The sequence below is a fragment of the Opisthocomus hoazin genome, chromosome 10 (assembly GCF_030867145.1).
Source record: "Opisthocomus hoazin isolate bOpiHoa1 chromosome 10, bOpiHoa1.hap1, whole genome shotgun sequence".
Classification (NCBI taxonomy): domain Eukaryota; kingdom Metazoa; phylum Chordata; class Aves; order Opisthocomiformes; family Opisthocomidae; genus Opisthocomus; species Opisthocomus hoazin.
Window position 1 is genome coordinate 10,422,836 of NC_134423.1, and position 22,660 is coordinate 10,445,495.

The 22,660-nt window shown below is 44.8% G+C and overlaps 2 protein-coding genes across 10 annotated transcripts in view; both read right to left on the reverse strand.

The window, feature by feature from the left end:
* DAPK2 (death associated protein kinase 2) overlaps positions 1-19,177 on the reverse strand; it is a 50,293-nt gene extending 31,116 nt beyond the window's left edge. For 4 of the 8 annotated variants that reach the window (XM_075431958.1, XM_075431957.1, XM_075431956.1 and 1 more), the window contains exons 1-2: positions 19,115-19,177; positions 13,121-13,218 (exon numbers count right to left, since the gene is read on the reverse strand). In XM_075431958.1, coding sequence (XP_075288073.1) covers positions 13,121-13,197 — 77 coding nt within the window. In that variant the 5' untranslated portion in view covers positions 13,198-13,218; positions 19,115-19,177. Of the gene's footprint in view, positions 1-931; positions 1,002-5,229; positions 5,367-13,120; positions 13,219-14,625; positions 14,827-19,114 lie in introns of those variants that run through there. The other 4 variants (XM_075431951.1, XM_075431952.1, XM_075431953.1 and 1 more) reach the window with 4 other exon arrangements.
* Positions 13,207-22,660, reverse strand: part of TBC1D2B (TBC1 domain family member 2B) — a 44,129-nt gene continuing 34,675 nt past the window's right edge. Inside the window, exon 14 of one of the 2 annotated variants that reach the window (XM_075431948.1) lies at positions 13,207-13,218. The gene's annotated coding sequence lies outside the window, so the exon portion shown is untranslated. Of the gene's footprint in view, positions 13,219-21,236; positions 21,850-22,660 lie in introns of those variants that run through there. The other variant, XM_075431947.1, reaches the window with a different exon arrangement.

A 22,660-nucleotide genomic window follows, 5' to 3' on the forward strand; every position in this document is an offset into this window, starting at 1 on the left:
GTCACCGAGTAAGAACACGGAGACAATAGTACTGGCTGTTTCTGGGGGGTCTATTTTCAGAAGCATGCTTTAGAGGAGTACAAGTTCAGTTTATTTTAATTGTTGTGCAGTTCAGAAGAGGATGTGGGGAAGAGAGAAACTGGACATTCCAGAACAACAGGATAACTCCTCTGTCAAAGTTTACTTTTAAAAGTGGTTCTAGAGGGTCATGCGCTGGGGCAGAATTTGACCCAAGAGAATGACAGCAGCGCAGCCTGCCAGTTTTGATGCCTCAGTGCTTAACAGTGGTATTGCTACGAAGCATGAGAATAAAGAGAGCCTTTAAGCAACTGTTTCTATAGGTGTGGGTTTATATGCATCTTCCTCTGACATTCCAGAAACACCACATCGCTGAGTAGCTGTCATGAAGCTCTGATAATATGTAAACAAAATCCTGAGATGGCAGTACCGGGTTACCTGACTCCAGCCACGCTCTCTGAGCCCAGAGTGGGGAGACGTCAGGAACCCTACTCTGTCTGTCATTTGAGAAGAGCAAAGCACTTCTTCCCAAATACCAACCATGTGTTCCCTTTCTGCACATTCAATCTATTTCTTTATGTTCTGTCCATATTCATCTTCATTCATTAAAAAATTCTAAAAAGGATGATTTTTATTATTATTTTTTTTGGTAGCTGTTAAAACTCGAAATTCCCATCAAATAGATCATACATTAGAACGTGTTAACAGATACACTTAACACTGAAATACGTTTTCAAGGAGTTCTTTGACAAGTAAGTGAACTTGGTAAAGGACAGTGCTCTGGCATGCTGCCAGTCAAGAGGCAACACTCAATTCCCCAGATGAGCCAGGACAATATACTCTAAACAGATTTGCAAGCGATTTTAGGCAGCAACCTCCCACCAACCTGAACAGTAATTAGCTTCCTACGCACCTGATGGAAAACAACACCTTAGTCTTTCTGTACTTCATTTCCCAGAGACTGTAAAACACAGGTAACGCTACTGGAAAAATGAAATAAAATTGTAAGAGGTAAGCATACAGCCGGACCTACAAATTAATTTCATGTCTCTAGACATCATTAGAATTGCAATTATAATAATTCACATTTTTATTCACTAGGTGCTCCTGCACAAGAATACATGACCAGAAAGGAAACTAAAATAAAACCTAACGACATCTCATTCAGTCTTTTAACTGCCTAGATTCACATGCAGACTACTGCAACTGCAAGATAGTTTAACCCTTCTTTTCCCGGAGCACCTGCAAACTCCACTGGGGATCTGAGTGTTTAGCTGGGATCCCTTTTGTTTCCAGTTTGGGATGTCTTTGCTTGCAGCTGGAGTTTGGAGTGAGAAGCTGCTCGGCTCAGCAATGCCAGCAGCATACGGCCAGGCTGTTGGAAGGGGACAACCACGGCCTACTGCACAGAGCAAAACACAACAATGCTTTTTCCATGGTTTTTGTTTTTGTTCTGCTTTTTTGGGGTTTTTTTTTTGTTTTTTTTTTTTTTTTCTTTTCACTTGAATGGTGCCATAAATATCTATTATTCTTTTTCGACAGGTAGATTTGTTTTGACCTACAGCAGGTGTAGGGAGGTGAAAATTCCAGAAAAGGTGAAAGTTTCCTCTTTTCATTTGAGAAGAATGGAAGACAGCCATCTAAAGTATGCCAAGCTACAGCAGTGCGAACATGTGCGATATCAACACATCTGATATTGCTGTAACAGACGGAGAAGTTCATTAAACTGGAGTGCACACAAGCAAATGCTTTTAAGGGAAGTGGAGACAACCCTCCACTCCCCTTGATCTTCTCCTCCCTCACACATTTTGTTGTTGCTTATTACGCTTTAACGAGGTGACACTGAACTCTTCCTAGCCTACTTCAGTTCTTGCCGAGATGTGCGCTTCTCTCAAGACGGAAGCAGAGTTCAAGAAGCCGTGGTCGGTATGCCAGCCAGCTGGTTTAGCAGTACAATTACATTCCACACAGCGTAAGGGCCTTGAAGGAAACTTCTCACACCAGAAGTCTCAAAGCCATCCCACATAGAAAGACAACAAACCTCAAGCCTGACTGCAATTCAGAGTTAGATTAGTTACTGGGAAGGTAAAAGACACTGAAGAACTTTTGTATTTTTGAGTGATCCTGTTCAAACTGCTTCCTCTCCACACACTGAGGAAAACAGAAACTCTTAGGTGCTGAGCTCGGCTCGGTCACAAAGCGGGGCTGCCGTCACTTCATGCATCTACCTTACAGCAATACCTCGAAAAGAGCGGTCGTATCCATGGGATAGAACTGGGTGGTTCTGACTCGCGTTTACAGGAAATTACAAACACAATTCTCATGTAAGATGATTTTCTATAGCAGAGTAGGGTAAATGTTTTAGTCTCACAGCATCCTTTCCCACTACCCAAAATATGTTCTGTGTATCTAAAAGCAAGGTTTGGAGCACAGTAATATACACAAGGTGCCATATAATAAAAACCAACAGCCTACGATAGGAAGGAGCTTACAGAAAAACTGAAAAAACGAGCTTTCACAATATAAGAAGGTGTTCAGAGTTCAAATAAAACTATGAATTTTATATGTCCTTTTATTTTTTTTTTCCACATTTAAGACATTCTGTTGTGGGAATGCAAGCCTAAAAGGGTTTACTTGCCATTACCCTACTCCAAAGACAGACAAATGACATAATTCACATATGTGGTTGGCTGTGCTTGGGAAGCCAGAACACAGCTTAGGGATCTAATTTTAGGTTCACTAGACTTTGCAAAGTCTGCCAGTCGTTGGCTCTCTTTCTCTAATTGGATGATAAATTATGTTTGGTCCCTTGACAGCAAGGAAAAAAAAAAAAGTGACACCTTATCCAGTATCATACATTCTCTGAGGTCTGAGTCAGTACGATATCTTTAACCCTGAAAATAAATTTCTTTATGTTTACTGACAGCAATCAGTTACTCTACAGTCTATGTCATAAGCCAAGTCAGCTTCACCTTCAGCATCACATTGTCCGTTCTCCAGTGAATTAGCTCACAGCACCCTTTGCTTTGATTTTGCATAATCTAGAGTTAGGGGTGAGTAAAAACTGTAAAAATATATTATGAAATCATATGTGTACATTCTTAATACACATAACCATAATCACAGACAATAGTGGCTAGCTCACCTGAATGCAGGATTTCTCTAGATTCAAGAGGCTGCCTTTAGAGCTCAGACATGATGATTTACTTAGTTTCAGCAGTGTCTTTATTCTCGGTTACAGCAATTGCTTTTATGTCAGCAGTTTTGACCATCGTGCCTTTTTGCCACTATTTAATTCAGATTGGTTTGAACTGGTGATGTCAAGCTTGGGAAGTCTGCACCTTCTTATTTTTCCATCTTTTTCACTCCTATTTCTTTTTGTTGGAAAAAACACACTAATAATTTTATCCCTCATGGTTGCATTTCTGTTCACTTTCAAAGCAAAGCCCTTGAGAATTCTTGCTGAATGCGTTTCTTAAAAAACCTCAAGCCTGAAATAGCTATTTTCCTCTCAAATTTAAGTGATTAGAGCAATTGGTCTACTGCACTTCATTTTATCAGGCTAAATACTCTCCTCTCTCTTTCCTTACACTTCAGAGATGACTTCTGCTAGTTGTAATTGCACTGGCATGCTCTTCCCAGAGAGAGGACAGGATTCTGTTGGTAACAACTTCTACAATCCCTTTGTGTGCTCTTGGCTCATTTATGAAACACAGCTCAACCAAAAGCCCTCCAAAGTTCAAAAACTACACACATAAATGCACTGTCTTCAAAGTTTTTTGTAGGAAGTCTGTGGCCACAGCCATAAAGAACCGGAAGCCTTCTGTAAAGGGACTATAGCAATAATTTGTAGTATGTTTTATTTTTTATAGACTTTTTTTTGTAGACTACACCAGGATTTGGTACAGCAGAAATTTAATCTAAGCAGTGAGTAAATACCATGTCCAACAGCAGAGTATTTACAAAGGAACTAGAGTACAGTAGCTGAAACAACAAACCTGAAATCCTAGCACGGCAAGGTCACTGAAGGGAAAGTATCTTGCTGTTTCTGTAAGACTTGATGGAATGAAACTAAAAAACCCCAAAACCTTCATCTGTTAATACTCTGCTGACACCTCTTATAACTTTCATAAAGAACTTTACAAGTAAAATTGTCACAAATGTCACTGTACTTCCTGTTCAAGCTGTAAATAAAAAGTGAGTTTTGGTTTGGTTGTTTTTTTTGTTTGCTTGTTTTTGAACAAAATGCAAAGTGGCTACCTCTCCTAAAGCAACCACACAGCACCTAAACTGTGGCATATGCCAGCTTATGACAGAATGATCTAAAACTTTTCTTAACATAGCATTTAACAGGAGTTTTGCTTGGCTGCTAAAAACTAGATAAACTCTTCACGTGAGTGAAAGATGCAGAAGTAAATCCAGTTCACAACGTACTATGGTTCTCTTTTGAACCTTTCACATGAGATGATCACAGAAACATGAGTACCTTACCACAGCCCTGTGATATGGACTGGATGAAAATTTGTGTGATATGAGAAACAACTAACACGATTTCATTTCAGGCTCACTAAGTGCCTGGGCAGTGTCAGGGTGACTTCTAAGCAAACCAGTTAATGTTACAGAGAGAAGTACCACAGTACCACTACTCTAGCAATGAACTAATTTTTAAGCCTAATGAGATGCGCTATTTCATATAGAAAGAGGAAAAAAAAAATTAGCTGCCACTTTTAAACACACTGGCACTGACAACTCACGTCTTTACTAACCGATTGTATAGTACTGTAGAATACAGCGACTCTACAGGCCAAGTTTCAGTATTCACAACAGGGAAGTGTTGAGCACCTTCGGACGTGTGCTGTGCCTGAAAATGTCACTGTCTGGCACCTTTCATCCACAGCCCTTTACAGCTTGCGCAAAGGTAACCAACACATCCTGGCCCAAAGACGATCTCCGTGTGAACTGCCAGAGGAGAGTCAGAACAGTAGAGGAATACGGACTCCAACAGAAGGATCTAGTTTACTGGAATAAGTAGAGAGCAAATCAACCATTTGAAATTCAAAGCACGATTTAATAAAGAATAATGTTTCTGAACAACACTATGAATTATTACAGGCTATCAATACAGTAATGTTACCCGCATTACAGCAAATTAACACCTTAAACACCATTTTAGGTCACTAGCCCTGAGTCACAAGAAACCATGCCACCTACCGAATCATCACCAACATCTCCTGAAGCTATCAAACATTTCTTGTCACACAGTGACAAGCAGTGTGGCTCTTAGCTCCCGAGGCTGGAGGAGCAGAGTCTGCAGTGATACAGCACAGGCTCAGCAATTCTGGCAAGTTCCTGACAGCCTGGCAAGCATTTTATGTAATTTGAAGCTCAAAAATAAAATGCATATGATAAAAATTTTCCCCCACTTATCACACATAGCTTTTAAATTGAATATCAGCTCTCTGAGTGGTAATGAACAGAGTCCAGAGACCTAGGGAAGGTCAAAGCTGACTCATGCTCAGCAGGAATAGCTGATTTGATAAGCTGCTCTTCTGCTGTGTGAAGCAACACCACTGCATACGTAATAGGCATGCAGAAGGTTAGCATGCTTTGTGTTTAAAGGTCCAAATCCAGCCAGATACATACTGAATGCAATATACCTGGGAGCAGATAAACTGCAAGAGGGTAACAGTACTGTGGTTAAAAGGTTAAATGATTTTTCTCCTTCCCCATGTATGAAACAGACAAATCATCCTGGCATTTTATTCAAGATGTTAGGAAATTTTCTGTAAGGTCTAAAGCACAAAGGGTTGCTGAAACTCCCCTTTCACGGCTCTCTGTGGATTCTTCTGGTCTGCCAAAATAAAAGGAGGAAGTTATCTCCTTGTCTTATTTAACCTTTACTATATTGAAGTAAACGATCTCCTCCAGCAGCAGCACAGCACAGAAGCTCCAATATTTGTTCCCTCCGCTCTTCTTCCTCTCTTTGTGAGGATTATAGATCCACAGAACTTGGACACTGAGGTTAACTACTCTCTCACAGAAGCTGCAGATTCTGTAGTAAGTAAAGAGTACAAGTCCTGTTTACACCATCAGTGGGTGACTGTGTATCCTAACTGAATCTGCATTATGGGCTGCCCAGGACAGGCCAGTGACTCTAACCCAAACATGCTGGCACCAGATAGAACAAGTTTAGCTATTCGAGTGATTTTATATGTCTTTCCTCACCAAAGCATCACAGCGCATCACTCTCAGCTATTACAACAGGTTTTCACTCTAGTTCAAAACCACTGATGTAGAGTTTTAACAATGATTAATAGCTGTCACCTGAGCTAAATTAAGCTTGACCATCAGACAAGTATCTGCAAGCCCTATTCCACATAAGTTGCTAATAATTCATCCAGTGCTTTACCATTGTTAGTCCAGTGGTGAGCTGCACTGTGTTTATTTTATGTGTATTTTTACTCATAAGCAACACTTGTAATTTCAAAAGCATGGAACAAATACCATACAGAGTCTATTTTCTCAGCTGTTCAAATTTCCATCTGCCTTCCACTGCAATGCAAAGTGGAAAAAATCATTTTATTTTTACAGAAATGGCAAAGCAAAGACTCGGATTAGGCTTAATATTCAGTGGTTAAAGACATTACTGAGCCCCCGGGGTCGCTCAGCACTAATTACACTTCCAAAGCCAGATAGCGACTGAGGAGATACACTGAGATCACTTCCATCATCGAGATGGATGATGGCAATACGGAATTCACTTGAAAAAAATGCTTGACTTTGTTATTAAGTAAGGCTAATGCCAGTTCTAAATAACCATGGCCCGGTCTTCTCAGTTACTGTAGGTAGAGAAGCTTTGTTATTGGGGAAAAAAACCAACAGCAAGAACTCCTTCCACTATTTTCTCTGCACTTTCTGTAATGAATCAAAGATTTTGGAAACAGTTGAAATAACACTGAAAACTAGCAAGGAAATCTGTTTAAAAAGGAACAAGCTAAGATCACACACTCTGCTATAAGGAATAAAAAAATCCAGATATAGTGACTGTATTACAATCCTACAATCATAGCAATGGTGACCAAGTACCAGATGCCAAAACTCTTTCAACAGAAGATTCAGTATACAAACAACACATGACATGGAAGATTTCTGTGACAATAAATGGTGATAGAGGTGCTGGTTAGTGCTCAGTAATTAAACTTACATTTTGCATCAAAAGCAAAGACTTGCTTTGTGTGTGTTGTAGGAAAAAATAATCCAAGGCTATTCTTCCAAATTTAAAGAACTAATCCAAATCATAAAATTATCTAAGAACAGAGTTAAGGCTCATGTCTGAGAAAGCCCAATGCTGAACAATTTCTATATATTGAAAAAACATTCCTGGTGTGAAGATACTGTGTGACACGTGTTAAGGGCAGATTTCCAAGCTCCAGTCACACCCCTGTTTACCAGGGAGTCCACCTAGCTGGATGACATAACTTTTTATCATAGATCTCCAAGTTCCTCCCCTACAAAGAATAACTCAGTTATCTCTGCTTTTTGTTTTCGTTACGTAAATAAATATTTACTAGTTACACTGTCAGAACAGCGATTATGTGCCAAGCCCCAAGGTCCCTTTACCACTGGTAAAATGTTGGATTTACTGTCCTTTTAAGCTTCACCCAGAAAAAAAAGGTTTCACCCGCCTCAGTGAGCAGGCCTGATGCTGCACACCCAAGGCAGGGAGGGGGCAGGAACTTGTAACTGGAGAGGGGGGCTACAGGAGGCATGACAGGCCATCGACAAAAGATCTAGCTTGGCTTTAATCATTAAACCGCTATTAAAAAAAAAGTAATATGAGGAAACAACTAGGTACTGATATTTAAGCACACACAGAAGAAAATTCCTTGAAGTGAAATACAGACCGTCCTAACATGCAGAAAAATGTCATAGCCTTGCTGCAAAAATTATTTCCACAGCCTAAGCCCAATCCACCCATATGTAGCTCACCTCTTGCACTAACCTGGCAGTAACTTCGGCTGCTAGGAACCCTTCAGGCATAAGACCTCACAGAAAACAGCCGTCTCAGTACTCTAGTTTCCACAACTTCTGCAAGCCCTGACTGTTTTTCTTGTCAGAAGCAAAGTTCTTACAATGGTAAAGACATGCCCAGCTGCCTTCCGCAGGGGCCACCACGCTCTATCAGCAACAAACTGCCTGTCTTTCCCAACGGAATGGGATTCAAAGTAGCAAGTGAACAAAATGCTTTTCCTGCTTCTCATGCATACTGAAAGACTCAGCTTTGATTTCCTACGAAGATCAGTTCACCAGACTATGCATCTTGTATCCATACATGACCTCCTTCCTCTGCGGAAAACATGACAAAGCCAGACTAAAGCTGAAGAAACTTGATGCTGGAGATGAGCACAGCTCCCAGTCACCGAGACAGGCAGGAAACTGGAATGGCGGGTGGTAAGGCTGGCACACATTGTGGAGGGAGGCAGAGCCCCTTCCCTAGAGTGAAAGGGCAATAATGAAGGAAAGGGGGACACTTGTTACCCAGAAATGTCGCTCCAAGATTGCAATCCAAGTCCTTGCACGTTGCAGAGAGCTGAGCTGCAGTGAGCAGGACGCTGTCTCGGGACACTGCAGCACCATTCTCCCATCACCCACCAGGAACACACTTTCTTAGTGGGCTCTGTCACGAAACACTTCCGGACGAGCTCCGTGACACCTCCTACCCTCAGCCCCGGTCTGACATGTAACAGCGACACTGCCCAGAAGGCACAAATGTCAACAGCTCTTCACAGCCTGCCTGGCAACACATCTGGGTAACAGATTAACGACTCTCTGGTACAGCCTTTCATGAATTACACTGCACATCTCTGAAATTCTAGCACCCTCTGTGCACCTACCACCACCACCAGTGTTTGCTAGTACAACTGAAAAAGGCTCCTGCGGGTTTGTAGAACTCCTTTTGCCCAGCTAGAATGAACTACCCATCCAAATCACAAGACATTTTGTTAGAGTACTCTCCACAGAATCACAGAATGGTAGGGGTTGGAAGGGACCTCTGCGGATCATCCTGCAAGCTTTATTGTTGCAGCTTCCCTGGGAACTGTACCACTAGCTCAGCAGGCCAGTTCTTCCTTCCCTTGGCTTGCTCTAGCCTCGATTTAAGAGTTTCCATTCTCGGTTGTCTCACTGCCACCTCCCGTGCCACAAGAACCAGCAGTTATTTGACCTGCTGCACATTCCCAAGAAGTGAAGTCAGTCTTCACTTCCTCACATTTTTCAAGAAGCATTTCTGTTGCTTTGGCATGCCACTAGAGTGATCGGCTACAAACATTCCTGCAAATGGCTTGCAACAGGATCCTCCTTGAAACAGGCAAAATGAGTGATAGATTTCCTATAAATTTTATTAAAATCAATGGTAAACGATGCAGTTTGCCATTACCTGAAGAAAAGTGATCTTTAGCAACAGAAACCCATATCTCAGGAGGAATAAATTTTGAAACCACTCTATGGAAAATAATTTTCTGAAGTATCCATTTTTGATCAACATCTCGGACACAGAAAGAAATGATCTGCCATCAAGTCTGATGCCTTCAAAGAATGACAGCATTAACACCTGGGAGGACTGAGTAAAGCACTCCCAAATCACACAACCTACTGCCCTTGGGGGAAGGGGAAAGAGAATACCTCTGCAGGTGCCAATGACTTAATATCACGTTGCTTTCTAGCTCTTCTAGACTTCCAGACCAACTAGTATAAATGAGGACTTTTTAAATAAACATCTCTACAACATATTCATCTTCAGTTTTCTAAACTCTCCCCTTGTCCTGTCACAAATTTTGAAAAAGAAAAAAGTTAATATTTCAATATTCTAGCAATAAGCTGTATTCTAGATCTCTAAAGGGTTCTTTTTTTTTATTTTAAAAAGTTGACATTTGCTAAATTCACTCTAGAGGCTCCTCTTTTAAGGCTTCCTTTCAGCTACTGCTGAAGAACCTCAGTCCCCACAGACTTCACACTTACAAACCAACTGATATTACTTTGCAGAAGTACCTCTAAATCTACACATATGACAATAAAATATTGCACTCATTCAGCATAAGCCATGCTAAGCTTCCCAAGTGTAGCTGCTAAAACGAACAAGCCCATCAGCAACTTCTTTTCCCTAATGCCACATCCCTGACTTGTTGTTCCATGTATGTACCCTTTGGAGAAGTTGAGCAACAGAGGTGTAAACCTAAGATTAATATTTGAAAGACTGAGGGAATGTTGGAACTAGGCAGCTAGTTACAGCAGCTATGGAAAACCTGCTCCCCCTTCCTGCAGAGAGTTCTCTCTCACACCACTGCCTCAGCACAGGAGACAACTGCATTTCCAGCATCCTTTGAGTTGCTTCCAGCTCCACAGTGATTCTGAGAATGATCTGGTTGCGAAGTCCACACATGCGCCACTTGCAGGGTTTTATGCAGCTGTTTCTTTGCTGCAGCTGCCTTCAATGCTGCACAGTGACAGCAAGGGTCTAATTTCATCACCAGACCAGATATATCTTAGCCTTGTGAAGGAGCATTTGCAGTATATAATAGCAGCCTCCTTTCCTAAATGCTGTGCAAAGACTTTCAGATAAACAGGTGCTGGCTCTGTTGGTGACATCCTGTGTTTTAACTTCTGACTGAAGCCGTGCTAGAACAAGCATTAGGCCTTTATTAATGCCTAATTTGTTCTCAGGAAATCACAAACTCAGTTAGGAGGACACGAACAGGACAGACTATTCAGAGACATTGTTTGAACACCTTCATTTTGCACGTGACTTCTGTTGCCAGAATGACAATAAACAAATCCTTTTACCTGCCTATACCTCTCAGCAACTAACGGCTTGTTGCAAACACGCTGAACTAATAAAAGGCATCTACAGGTTCTAAAGGCATCCGTCAGCACTGGAAAAGATTCTTGCATTTCAGCCACCACAACCTGTCTAGTGTGTTACTTTTCTTCTGACAAAGCAAGATAGCATTTGTCACTGGCCCTAATCAGCAGTTATTGCTCAGAGACCTAGAGGCACGATAACCCAGTGACACTCCACATATAATCCACCATTGAAACAAGAGGTCTGCAGAACTCCTCAAAATCTGAAAGTGAAAATATACTGACAAAGACGGTGTGACATTATATTCATGGGCATATGTAAAGTACATAAATTGAACGCGTTCAGAGTAAGGGAGCTAACTCCAGTTTCACTGCCCTCTTCTCACAATTCACATTTACAGGGCTTTGCTTGAAAAACCGTGACAAGCAGCAGAGTTACACTGGTTACAATTTGCCTATTTCCTTCAGGTCTTTCAGGGACCATTTTTGCCTACAGACCTCAGTACCAAGTAGACTTGGATTTCTCATCTACGAGAAGTATTACACGTAAAATGCTGGGAACTAGAACGTGGCTTTGTAGTGGAGTTTAATACCCCTTTGTCGTGTGAGGATGGCATCTGCTCACATAGGAGCCTACTCCTTCTTTGGAGTAGGAAAGGTCGGTCTTGCAGAGAATGCAACCATTAAAAAAGGCCACAACTTCAGATTCCACGTCCGAGCGTGGTCTCCTCTAAGCACGGCCCGTCACCCAGCGAGTACCAGCCCCAAGGCATAACCCTGGGAGCAGCCATGTTTCTGTGACATGCAGTCAGGAAAGGAGCAGGGCTGCAGTGACCACACAAGCCTTTACCAGCTCAAGACCTCTCCAGCAGATTCAAACAGCGAGGGCCAGCCTTGGCCAGGTTGTTTCAGCTACACTTCTCCATTCAAAAGGTCTAATAGCTATCAGCTTGAAGAGGAGAGTGAGGTTCATCATCTCAAAAAACAATGGATTTCCAAGCCCAATTCAAAAGCCAAAGTAAAAACATGCTACTTCGTTCCCATTTTCTCATTTTCGCAATTTGACTGTTACAGCACATACTAGGGCCTCCTAGGTTAAAAACTCACATTTTACACCCTGCATATACACACTCAATTTCTTTACTGCTCACTGGTGTCAGATTTTCGCTTTCCAGCTGATGTTCTCAGGACCAGTCAGTACTCAAAAGTAAGCAGTTATAGAAAATGTAATAGTTGAGGCCTTCCTGAGAGGGAAGGGAATAAAAAAACAAAACCAAAAAACCCACCCCAAAGCAGAAAAAAACATCTCCCCTTAAAAGAAATCTTCTTAACAACTCTAAAGATGAAATAGCTCGGAGTGAAAAAAATGCGATTTGCCAGGGAAACAGCTTCAACTGAAGTGTTTTAATGTAACTAAATTATTTGCCCTTGAAAAGGGGTAATTGCACATACAGAGTCATTTATCAAAAACAACCATCAGCAGTATGGAAAGAAGCCAACATGTGTATAGCCCTAATTTCGCTATTTGCATATTAAAAAGAAAATCACTGGAAGGTTGGACACCGAATGGAAACCAGCTATCCTCACCCAGAGCACAGTACGTTGCTAAGTGACTGGGGAAGCCGTGTGTCATCCAGTTCACAAACCAGCAGAGTGTTTAAGCAGGCATTTATGGTTAAACATGGTAATAGCGCATTAACTCGACCTGTAATTAATACCTGCAGATAAGCCTTTATAGATTAACAGCTACATACAGGGATTAACCAGTCCAGCTGAAATTTTGACAGGTAAATCTTTTCAGGAATACACACACTGTTCTGGAGGCAGATACGAACGTGTTCTGCCAGTGCTCGGAGCCTGCTGAAAACAGCAGCGCTGTGCAGCACTGTGCAAAAGAGCAAGCTAAATGAAAGCGCTGTATCTGTGACAGCACCACAGGTCCCCATTCCCCAGCTGGTTCAGAGAACAGACAGGTGAACTCAGTCTAAAGCACAGACACAGATGACCTCTATCTACAAAAGACAATGTAAACGTACCTTCTGTTGTCCTAGTTGCAAGAAACAGCAAAAACAGTCAGCACACTTCACTTTAAAAAAAATTCCAAAGCACAGTTTTGTAACGGGATGCGTGTCCGTTGTTGTATATTGTAATTGGTTTAGGCTATCGCGCACAGTCGTCGTTTTAAGATGTGGCAAATACCCCCATGTCAGCTTAGACTAGCGTGGTGTCAGCAGTATAAACTTACCTTCCTAGCTCTTCCCCAATTTCATAAACGTCCTCCACCTTCTGTTGCTTGAACAAAGCCATATCTGGACTTTTCATTGATGCACAAAGATGATGCAACTAGAACATTAAGAAAGAACGACATTCATTATTATCTTCCAACAGGCTAAGACTCAGTAAACACATTTCTGGTATAGTCACTTTGAATCCATTGCAGGTCATTCATGGCCAAAGTTACCATTGATCAATCAAAATAATTAATATAGCAGTCTCAGCCAAATAGTGAGGGTTCAAATCCGGAGAGAGGCGAGAGCCTGTAAGTGAAGAGGGTTCTTGCCCCTTACTGAAGTACCTAAGCACACACTTAGCCAGCAGCACAGAACACACCTTGAAACATAAATGTGATGGAAGTAAAGCAATAATTAATAATTTGACAAACTCACAGACAATAAAGCATCCATACTACACTGAAGAGAGCTAGCATCAGAATCAGCACTACAGGTTTCTTCATTAAAGTGTCAGCAAGCAGACCAGGGACCAAGGAGACTACCAGGCAGAGCTTCCTCTTTCTCGTGTCAGGCAGTGTTTCTGAAGCACACAGGCAGGACAGCGAATGGAAGTCTGAAATACTGCTGCAAAAAGGCACTGCGATTCTGCCCACAGAGTTTTTGGCGCAACATCTTTTATCACACCAGGCATTTCAAATGACAGAAACATGAGCAGCATTTGTTGCATGCATTACTCTGTGTAACTGTGAAATTAGTTTCCTGAATGCAACCTTTTAAGTTGATAGGCTCTGTGAGGTCTGGAAAAACAAGCCTCACATCGGTGCATTGAGGAGCTGGAGCGCATTGTGCTGGGCTGCTTTTGGAAGAGAAGATCAGAGATCACATTATTCCTCCAGACACACACACAGAGCAATGTATATTAACGGATTTTAACATAATAACCAGCCAACCAGTTTACAACCTGTTTGGCTTTTCCTGCGTAAACACTAGCATTATCCCCAATGGCCCACACAGCAGCCACTATTTAGACAGAACATGTAAAGTAGCTCTAAGGCCCTTAGCATCAGAATAAAATCTAACTACATTGAGCCATACAGTTATTCTCATGCGTTCGTAGGCTTCAGCAGCGTATCTGTACTTCTCAGTGTAACGTACATCTCCTTTGGAATCCCAGATGCTGCTCGCTTCAGGTGCCCTGGGGACTTCCAGGTTCTATGCTGCTATACAGCTGTGGCATGTTTTTAAATAGCCATCTTTGGCATCTGACTGCAGCACACCGCAAAGTGTTTCACAAGCAAACAAAGCTCTGTCTTGATCCTTTAGCAATAAGCTCAATTTCATGTTGCAAGAAGATCTAGCTATTTTGATAAATCTGCAGACTTCTTATAAAATAGGACAAAGCACCAACGAGCAATTGCAGGGTTCCTGCCAAGTTGAAATGCACACATTTTTTTAAGATTTGTCTCTAACAAAAGCATATACCATAAGCAGCAAGCACACTGTAAAAAAATCTAACTACCTGTCAAAACACACCTCAAGAGAAAGACTGGCTGCTTTGATCTCCCCCTCCCTTTCTATAAACCTTTGGCTTCTAACACATGGGAGGCATGTTGAGTATCAATCCAATTCCTTTCCAGATGAGCTCCTTCCGTTGCTTCAAACGAACAGCCATAGCCTCTTAGCTCTTCCATGTTTATTTTTCGGTTGATGTTAGCAAAACCTACACATTAGGACAAAAATTATTTTACTTCTTTATCTCAAGCAGAAAGGCTACTGCATCAACACTTACACTGATACTAGCCAGGAGTAGCATTCGCTCTTTTAAAAAACAGCAGCAATAAGTAAAGGGCTATCAACAGAATCTGACATCCCTCTCTTTGGCACTCAGCACCAGTGACACAACACAAGCTGAGAAGGGGTACCTGCTTCCATCCTCTAGTGACACACTCCGCATAATTCTGTGACGGCTCTCATCACATCCTTAGCATCTCTGCACAGGGCACCCTTTCGGACGGCCGTTTCCAAAAGCCCAGGGGGACTCTGCAGCCATCGATCTCCCTTCACTCCTTTCCCTTTCACTCATTAGGTGGGGAGTTTCTCATGGCCCACACAGGGCGTACAGCCTGCTCTCCTCTGTGCTCCTCCCTCTAAGACGGAGGAGAAGGTACAGCGCACATGCATTACTCTGGCAAGCCCCTCTCCCCAAGGGACCCACAGCTTCACTCTTACCAGGTGATGGGAAATACTTCAGCTATACTTCAAGACTGCATCCTCGCCTTTCTGAAGAGTGTGTATCTGCACACCTCGTGGGATAGTATGCGTATTGTGATGTGACATTCCTGATGTGCACCTCTCACATGACCAACACGCATCCCTTTCTGTCACATTTCAGAAGTTGTTACCATTTCTGCTGCATGACCGACACTTGCAGACACCTCACGGAGGAGAGGGAGGTCTGCGGTGTCCCTAGCAATAGATTTCATGCCCTCCATAGCAGCCTGGCTGGAGGTCTCCACTGCAGATGTGATGGCTCTCAAAGGCTCTGTGGGGCCTGCTGCACTTCCATTAACAAATCTGTCCAAAACCCGGTTTCAAAACTCTGCAATGGAGACACATGTGCCTCCCACGCCTTCCTGTATAACTGTGCTCTAGCGATGATCTCTCTCAGCCAGTTACTCAAAGCAAATGACAGAAACCACACAGGTTGTGACGCTGAAGACCAGAACAACCATAGCACTACTACAGCGCGCTGCAGAAATCAGCACTTGCATCAGAGCCTTGACTAGATGCATTACAACATGGCTCGGTTTTCTTCACTTCCACTTTCCATCACCATACCTTCTCAGACATGTTCTGGCTGATCCTTACTTTGCCTCTGTTTTCAGAGTTTTTCAAGATGAAGCCAGGTGAACCGTTCTGCTACTTTGCTCTTTAATTCCCTTCCCAAAGCCATGTTCATGCCTGGGACAAAAATGTCTCTTTTTCCTCTCAAAGAAAATAAACAACTCAAATTCGGCTTTGTAAGCAAATTATTGTATTCCTCAAGCAACCTTTCGTAATCTCAGGGAAAGCTCAGAATCCATGCAATATTATCTCAAAAATAACCAGAAAATTCTCATCCCTTTTGCTGATCTTTTAACTTACGCCCTTGTTTTGCAAAGGTCAAACCAGCAAGCTTACTCTCAACACCAAGGAAACGTTCAAGCATCCAAGTCAGCCTAGAACCTTGCTTTTGCAGACTGGACACAAAACTGTTGTGAGGTGTTCAGACCCTCCAGTCATACCTCCGACGTGCTGGTGTTTCCCATGTCTATCACTTCACCTTATCTTACACCATGCCTTCCACTCTCATTAATTCTGCAGATATCTCTCACTGGCTTCCGCCCAGCAGTCACAGTTAGCAGATGCCCAAAATAGATCACACACTTGATGATCCTGGACAATCGTCACTAGCAAACACATAGCATAAGGGGGATAAGATAATAAAAGATAACCTTCACACACTTAAAATTAATCTGAAATAAAAATGCCATTCGCAAGTATAAACATAGCCCTCCCTAGATATTAAATGTTGATCTTAGGAAACTAAGGTGACTTCACATTCAAAGATTTAAACTACAATGTTTTTGTTGTACTCCATTTGAAAGTACGGAGCACAAGCACATCAAAGGAGGAATGAGAGCCTTAACTTCTTCTCCAGTCCAATGGTGATTTCCTTATGCTGGTCAGTGCAAGCAGACTGAATTAGAGATGGCCATCCATCTTTGACTCATTCAGACAAGGAAGTAGCAGAAGAAAGTAAGTTCTATTTGTCTCTTTTAAAAAAGGTTTCCCTGCATATGTAAGTCATTAGCTTGTCACCACCAAATCACGTGACAATCAATGACTGGTCTACACATGTTAAATCCTTGACAAATGTCCCCCCACCGCTGAACGAGAGCAGGATTACAGAAAACAGAGGTGAGAACGGGACTGTTGTATCATTTGGCTTGCCACCAGCCTTGCTCTTTTTTTTTTTTCCTTAGAGTACCTTCCACCCCAGTTTCAAGTGACTGAGATAACAGCTGAATAATCTTACTTTCTCAAGCACACCTGACATGAGCTGAATCACTAAATCCTTTACCAAACTCAGAAGCATCTGCTCTGGCATGTTTTTACACTACAAAACAATAGTTATACTGAAGCAAAATCCAAAACACACATTAGAACAGACCAAAGTAACAGCTTCCCTTATGAATTGCTTTTTAACACTGAAAAATTACCAAAACAATTTAGAATCAAAATTGGACTGGTTTAAACTAGTAAGGGGGGGGGGGGGGGGGGCACACAACCAAACCCCAAACCACCAAACAAATTCAAGTGATACTGTCTTCTAGTTTTGGTGCCTTGTGCTAAAACTAAACAGATTTTTATAAGCATTGAAGTGTTTTCCTCTTTCATCCTTCTCAGCCCCCTGCATTTTCTTTCTCTTCTTTTTTGTCCTAGAAAAGACTAAGCAATTCCAACAACAAAAAACACGTAACTTTTACCCTCTACTTTCAAATAAATGCGATCAAAGCAGTTAAAAGCTATACTAATTTCAGCAAAACCTTGGTATTTTCTTGTCAGGAAACAGCAGTAGCCTGAAAATTTTTGTCAGAAAGCCGAGGCAGCTGTTCCTACCTGTGTGCCTACAAAGGACACAAAACACCACCAACATCCAAGCACTTCAGCCCTGCTACAGAGCCGCTGCTGCTGCCACTAACTCCCAAGGGATCCCCTCCTGACCTCCCGAGTTCACTCTGCAGTAATTACACGCGTGGCGAATGGCACAGACTGCGTTTCCAAGCCTCCACCTCAAGCACACGTACCAAATGCATTAGCTCTGCGGCTAATTACAGCTCACCAGCAGACAGCGAACTGTCAGGGCTGTAAATGATCCCGAAGCCCCGGCGAACGCCTCGGCAGCCGCGGCGCAGGGGGAAGCCCGCAATGCCAGGCACGCGGTCACAGCACGGCAGAGCCCCGCTCCCGGCCCCGAGGCACCCGCCAGGATTACTACTGCAGCTCCGACACATCACGGCCCCAACGGCAAGTGGCACCCAGCCCGCGCAGTGTGTGTGTCTTGCACGAGCAGATACAGGACACTGGAAAGTCTGAAACCGACAACTGTTTCGGAACCGATGTCTCGAGAGAGGGTCAGAGCTGAGCTTTCTCCCCACGCGTCACGCAGGCGAGTGTGCCCATTTTGGTCCTTTGGCAGCTGGTGACCGGGCAGCCAAAGCAGGAGCAGTTGCCACACATTTCCACCCTCTCACTCCCGCCTTCCTTCTCCACTGCCCTCCAAAGGATGCGGGCCCGGCCAAACGAGCCCCGCTGTGCTGCCTCGCCCCGGGACACCCCGCTCGCTGCCCACAGGAGCAGCAACTCCCCGCCAGATCCCAAGCGAAGTCTGAGCGATAAGCCAGGAAGGAACGTACGGATGAACACGACGGACTCAACCACACCAGCAAGCCGAGGCGTGGACCCAGGACCAACCGTCCCCGGTGGCTCTGGACAGAGACAACGCCAGATCGCGCGCTCCTCGGCCCTTGGGGACCCGCGCAGGGCCGGGTGACGGCTGCTCGCTGCGGGGCGATGCGGGGAGCCGCCTCTTCCCCTGGCCAGCAGCTGCGGGAGGTCTGAGGTGGAAGCGCCGTCACACGGACCGAGGGCGAGCCCCCACCTCCGACAAAGCCGCCTCACGGCCACCAGGCTGACCTGCGCCAGACCCCACCGCCCGGCTCCTGGCCCCAGGGCTCGCCCGCGGCGCTGAGGGAGCACCAGCGGCGAGGGGCGGCCCCGCGGGTTCCCCACAGCCTGCCCCGGCCAGGCGGGCTCCGCAGCGGTGCGACCTCAGCCTCCGAGCCCCGCAGAGACAACCGGGGAGCAGGGGCCGACGCCGAGCAGGGCAGCGGAGCAGAGCCACGGCCCCCGCGGTGGGGGGGAGGGGGAGTCGCCGCCAGCTGAGGGGGCGCGCACCCACTTACCGCCGCGCCCGGCCCGTCCGCGCCCGCGGGGCTCCCTCCGGCGCCGGCAGCGCCCCCGCCGGCAGGAGACGGGCGGGGCGGGGGGAGGGGCCGGCGGCGCGCGGGGCGGCCCCGTGAGGGGATCCCGGTGGGAGGGGGACGCAGCCCTGGGTTTCAGACACCGCAACGGCGGCGGGGACCCCCTCGGGCAGAGCCCGCCTCCGCCCCGCCCGCGCCCGGTAAGGCAGGGGGCCGAGGAGCCCCTCCCGGCGGGGGGCGGCCCCGGGGACACGATGAGGGGCCAGCGAGCGCTGCGCGGCGGTGTGTCCGCTCCCGGCCGAGGAACTCACCGGGCACGGCCTCGGGCCGGGCGCAGGCCGCGCGCCGGGCACGGCCCCCGCCTTTCCCGCGTAGCAACCGAGCCGGAGGAGGTACAGAGAGCTCCCGCTGTCCCGGTTTTCAGCAGCACTCCTGTCCACTAAAGCAAAATCCTTATTAATCCAGAAACCCGCGCTGTCCGCGCTCGGCTGCCCAGCCGTGCCCCGGCTCACCAGCGGCCAAGGCGAGCTGCTCGCCCTGAGCAGGGCTGGTTGCGTCGCGGACACTGGCAAACGGCTGCCCGAGGTTTCGGTAGGAAGGCGTTGGCCGCGGGCAGCCCACCGGGCACGTCACCACCAGAGAAATGACAGCAGCCGAGAGGTGGACAGGCGCCTGGGCGTTACGCAGCCTGCCATCCACCACAGCTCTCCCAGGCTGACTAGGGAACGTCTCGGAGGCACGACCCGACTGCTTCTGCATTAGCAGAGCCAGGATATACGAAAACGAGCAAGCAAATAAGGCTGAGGAGGTGAATTCATTAGAGAGGCACTATACTTGCATAAACCTTATTCTATATTCTACACAAGCCTAAATACCAGCCTATATTGTTTATTCTGTGGTCTGAAGCTCAGCATTACCCAGGGAAATTCCCTATTTTTCACAAAACCAGTGTGACAGAAAGAAGGGCACGGGTTTCCAGCCTTCACTGTGGCTCTCAAAAGGCGTTTATACACACCAGTACAACAAACATCAGCAATACTATTTTCCAAGTTGCCCTAGACCAAATGTTAGCTGCCAACGACGACATCCTTCATTTGTTTACTCTCCTGTCAAAGACATTCTCAAAACCTGCAAAACTAGATTTTATCCCTCTTTATATGGCAGACTAATTGCAATAAACACTGTTTGGGCTCCTTAAATTTCTTCTGGGCAAGTTAATATGAGGAATGCTGCCGTGTAGTTCACACCTGTGAAATCAAATGTAAATGCCAGGCTGCCTTCACTTTCAATTCTCTATGCAGTTAAGATAACACAAAGCTATGGCAAATTATCATACATAAATAGGCAGGCTGTTTCCATTCCAGCAAGTTGCAAGGACAGATTAATTTAAAAACAATTTTACACTAGGCAAGTGCCTAAAGGCCGTGCCTTTTATCATTGCAGTTAAAGAGAAACTTTGCTTCAGAGTTGGAGTTCCAAGTCAAGAGAACTGAACCATGCCCCTGCTCACCTGCCCTGGGAGTGGTGTTGACAGCCCAGGAGTCCCACCCAGTGTGCCCAGCTCCAGAAGGAAAGCGGCTGCATCTGGTATTACACAGGGTGGAGAACAGGAAAGGGGAGCAACAGTAAAGGTCTCAAAGGGCACTGGAAGGACTTGGAACCCTTCGAAAGGGACATAGATATTTCACTCCTCACCTTTAGTTCTACAGTGTGATATGATCACGCAAAAGTCACAGCCATCCTTCTACAAACTTCTCGGAGGAAAGGGCACAAAAGGAAGGCCCTCTCTTCTGTTTGCTCCTAGCTGCAAGGAAGGGGACAAACCAGCATGGTTTTCCCCGAGAGGCCACAACCACTTCTCAAATCAGGACAAGCTTTCCCTAGACCCCGGATAACCCCAATCTGAATTTAATGTCTGCTGACCAGCCCTGCAAGGTCTCCAGGAAGAGCACAGGGAGACTGAATCTCATCCCTGATGCCATGTCCATAGGGTTTGTGCCGAGTTTCAGCATCCGTGCAGGGACAGGAACGACTCTCACACATTGATGCAATGCACAGTCGATTCACTTTATTGGTCTGCTTGCGTGGTTATATACATTTTTCATATCTGCACACGCGATCACGCTTATTCGGATAGGCTACAGACATAAATCACGCGCTGTTCACACGCCCCATATTCCCTTATGATTGGTAACTATGCACTAATGCCAATAGCAACAGGCCGCCTCCACGTCCTTGAACACATCTTGTTTTTGCTAACCCACATCATGTGCACTATCAGAACTTTCTCAATTGTTATTCTTAGCTGTCCTTTCCACCTGCCTGTTCAGTTATGCTAACTGTTTTGCTTAAGCGGCCTAGTCATGCTAACTCTCAAGCTACATCAACCCCAACAGGTTTGCAAGCCAAAAAATAGGTTCTGCGTAAGTAAGATACTGCTCTTACATGGCATGTTAGTTGTTCACCCTTGAAACACTAACTCGGACTTCTTTGTAACATCTTTGGCAATCAGGGCAAAAGTCTTTAGGTGCACACAGGAAAGGAATGGGAAGGAAAACTTGAAGCTGAGTAGCATTTGAAGCAGGCAGCACAAGCAAACACTGCAGCATCTGCTAGCCATGCATTCACCAGTCTTCTTCAGGAAGTGATACAGAAGGAAGCCCCTACCTTATGTTCCAAAGCGGGAGTCCCAGGCTTAAGTACCAGAAAAATACCACCTGCATTTATAAAAACAGGTAAATAGCTTATTTCACAGTTTAATAACGAATCACAGTGCCTGAAGACATCATTGAGTCAGTTCATCAGCTCAAACCTTCAGTCTTAGAGGCAGCTCACTGCAAAAAAAGTAACTGTTCTGCATATGCAAAAGGCACACCTCATTTGAAACACACAGCCAGGATGCAGTCAATCAAGGCTACGAGTATCTTAATTATGGCCAAAGTCGTCTTAATTTCTCAGGTATATTCTAGCACTTAAGGTTTTCATTACTTCACTTCTCTTTACCACACTCCAGATTAATTTGGAGAATAGATAGTTTCCTTGTTACACAACTGTTAGTTTTCTTAGTGTCACATTCATTATACAGTCCTGAGCTCTGCTTTCAGGTCTAATCCCCTGAACAGCTGGCATTGTAGATGGGTATGGCTGTAAAGAAGTATGGCTTCTACAGCTTAGTATCACGATGAAAACACCACTTCCTCGTGATTGAACCTTTTACCTTCTTTTCCAGGGGGAAAATTTCCCAGGCAGAGCACACCCTTCCTTTGCGTTATCTGAGTGAATGTACTTCATGTGTGGGAACTCTTACAGCTTCAGCACTACATGGATTCTGCTTCCAGAGAGGTCAAGGAGCTGCAGATAAGGAAGCCACGTTTAGCACTTTGGAAAATCCCACAGAATGAACACCTGATCTATTGTAATACCAGACTTCAGTGTGTTCTCTGCCTCTCTGAGGCACCCAGAACAGAGTGCGCAACTCTGCAGATATTTGGTCTCAGAGTAGATGAGCTGCGCCTATCCTTTCGAAGT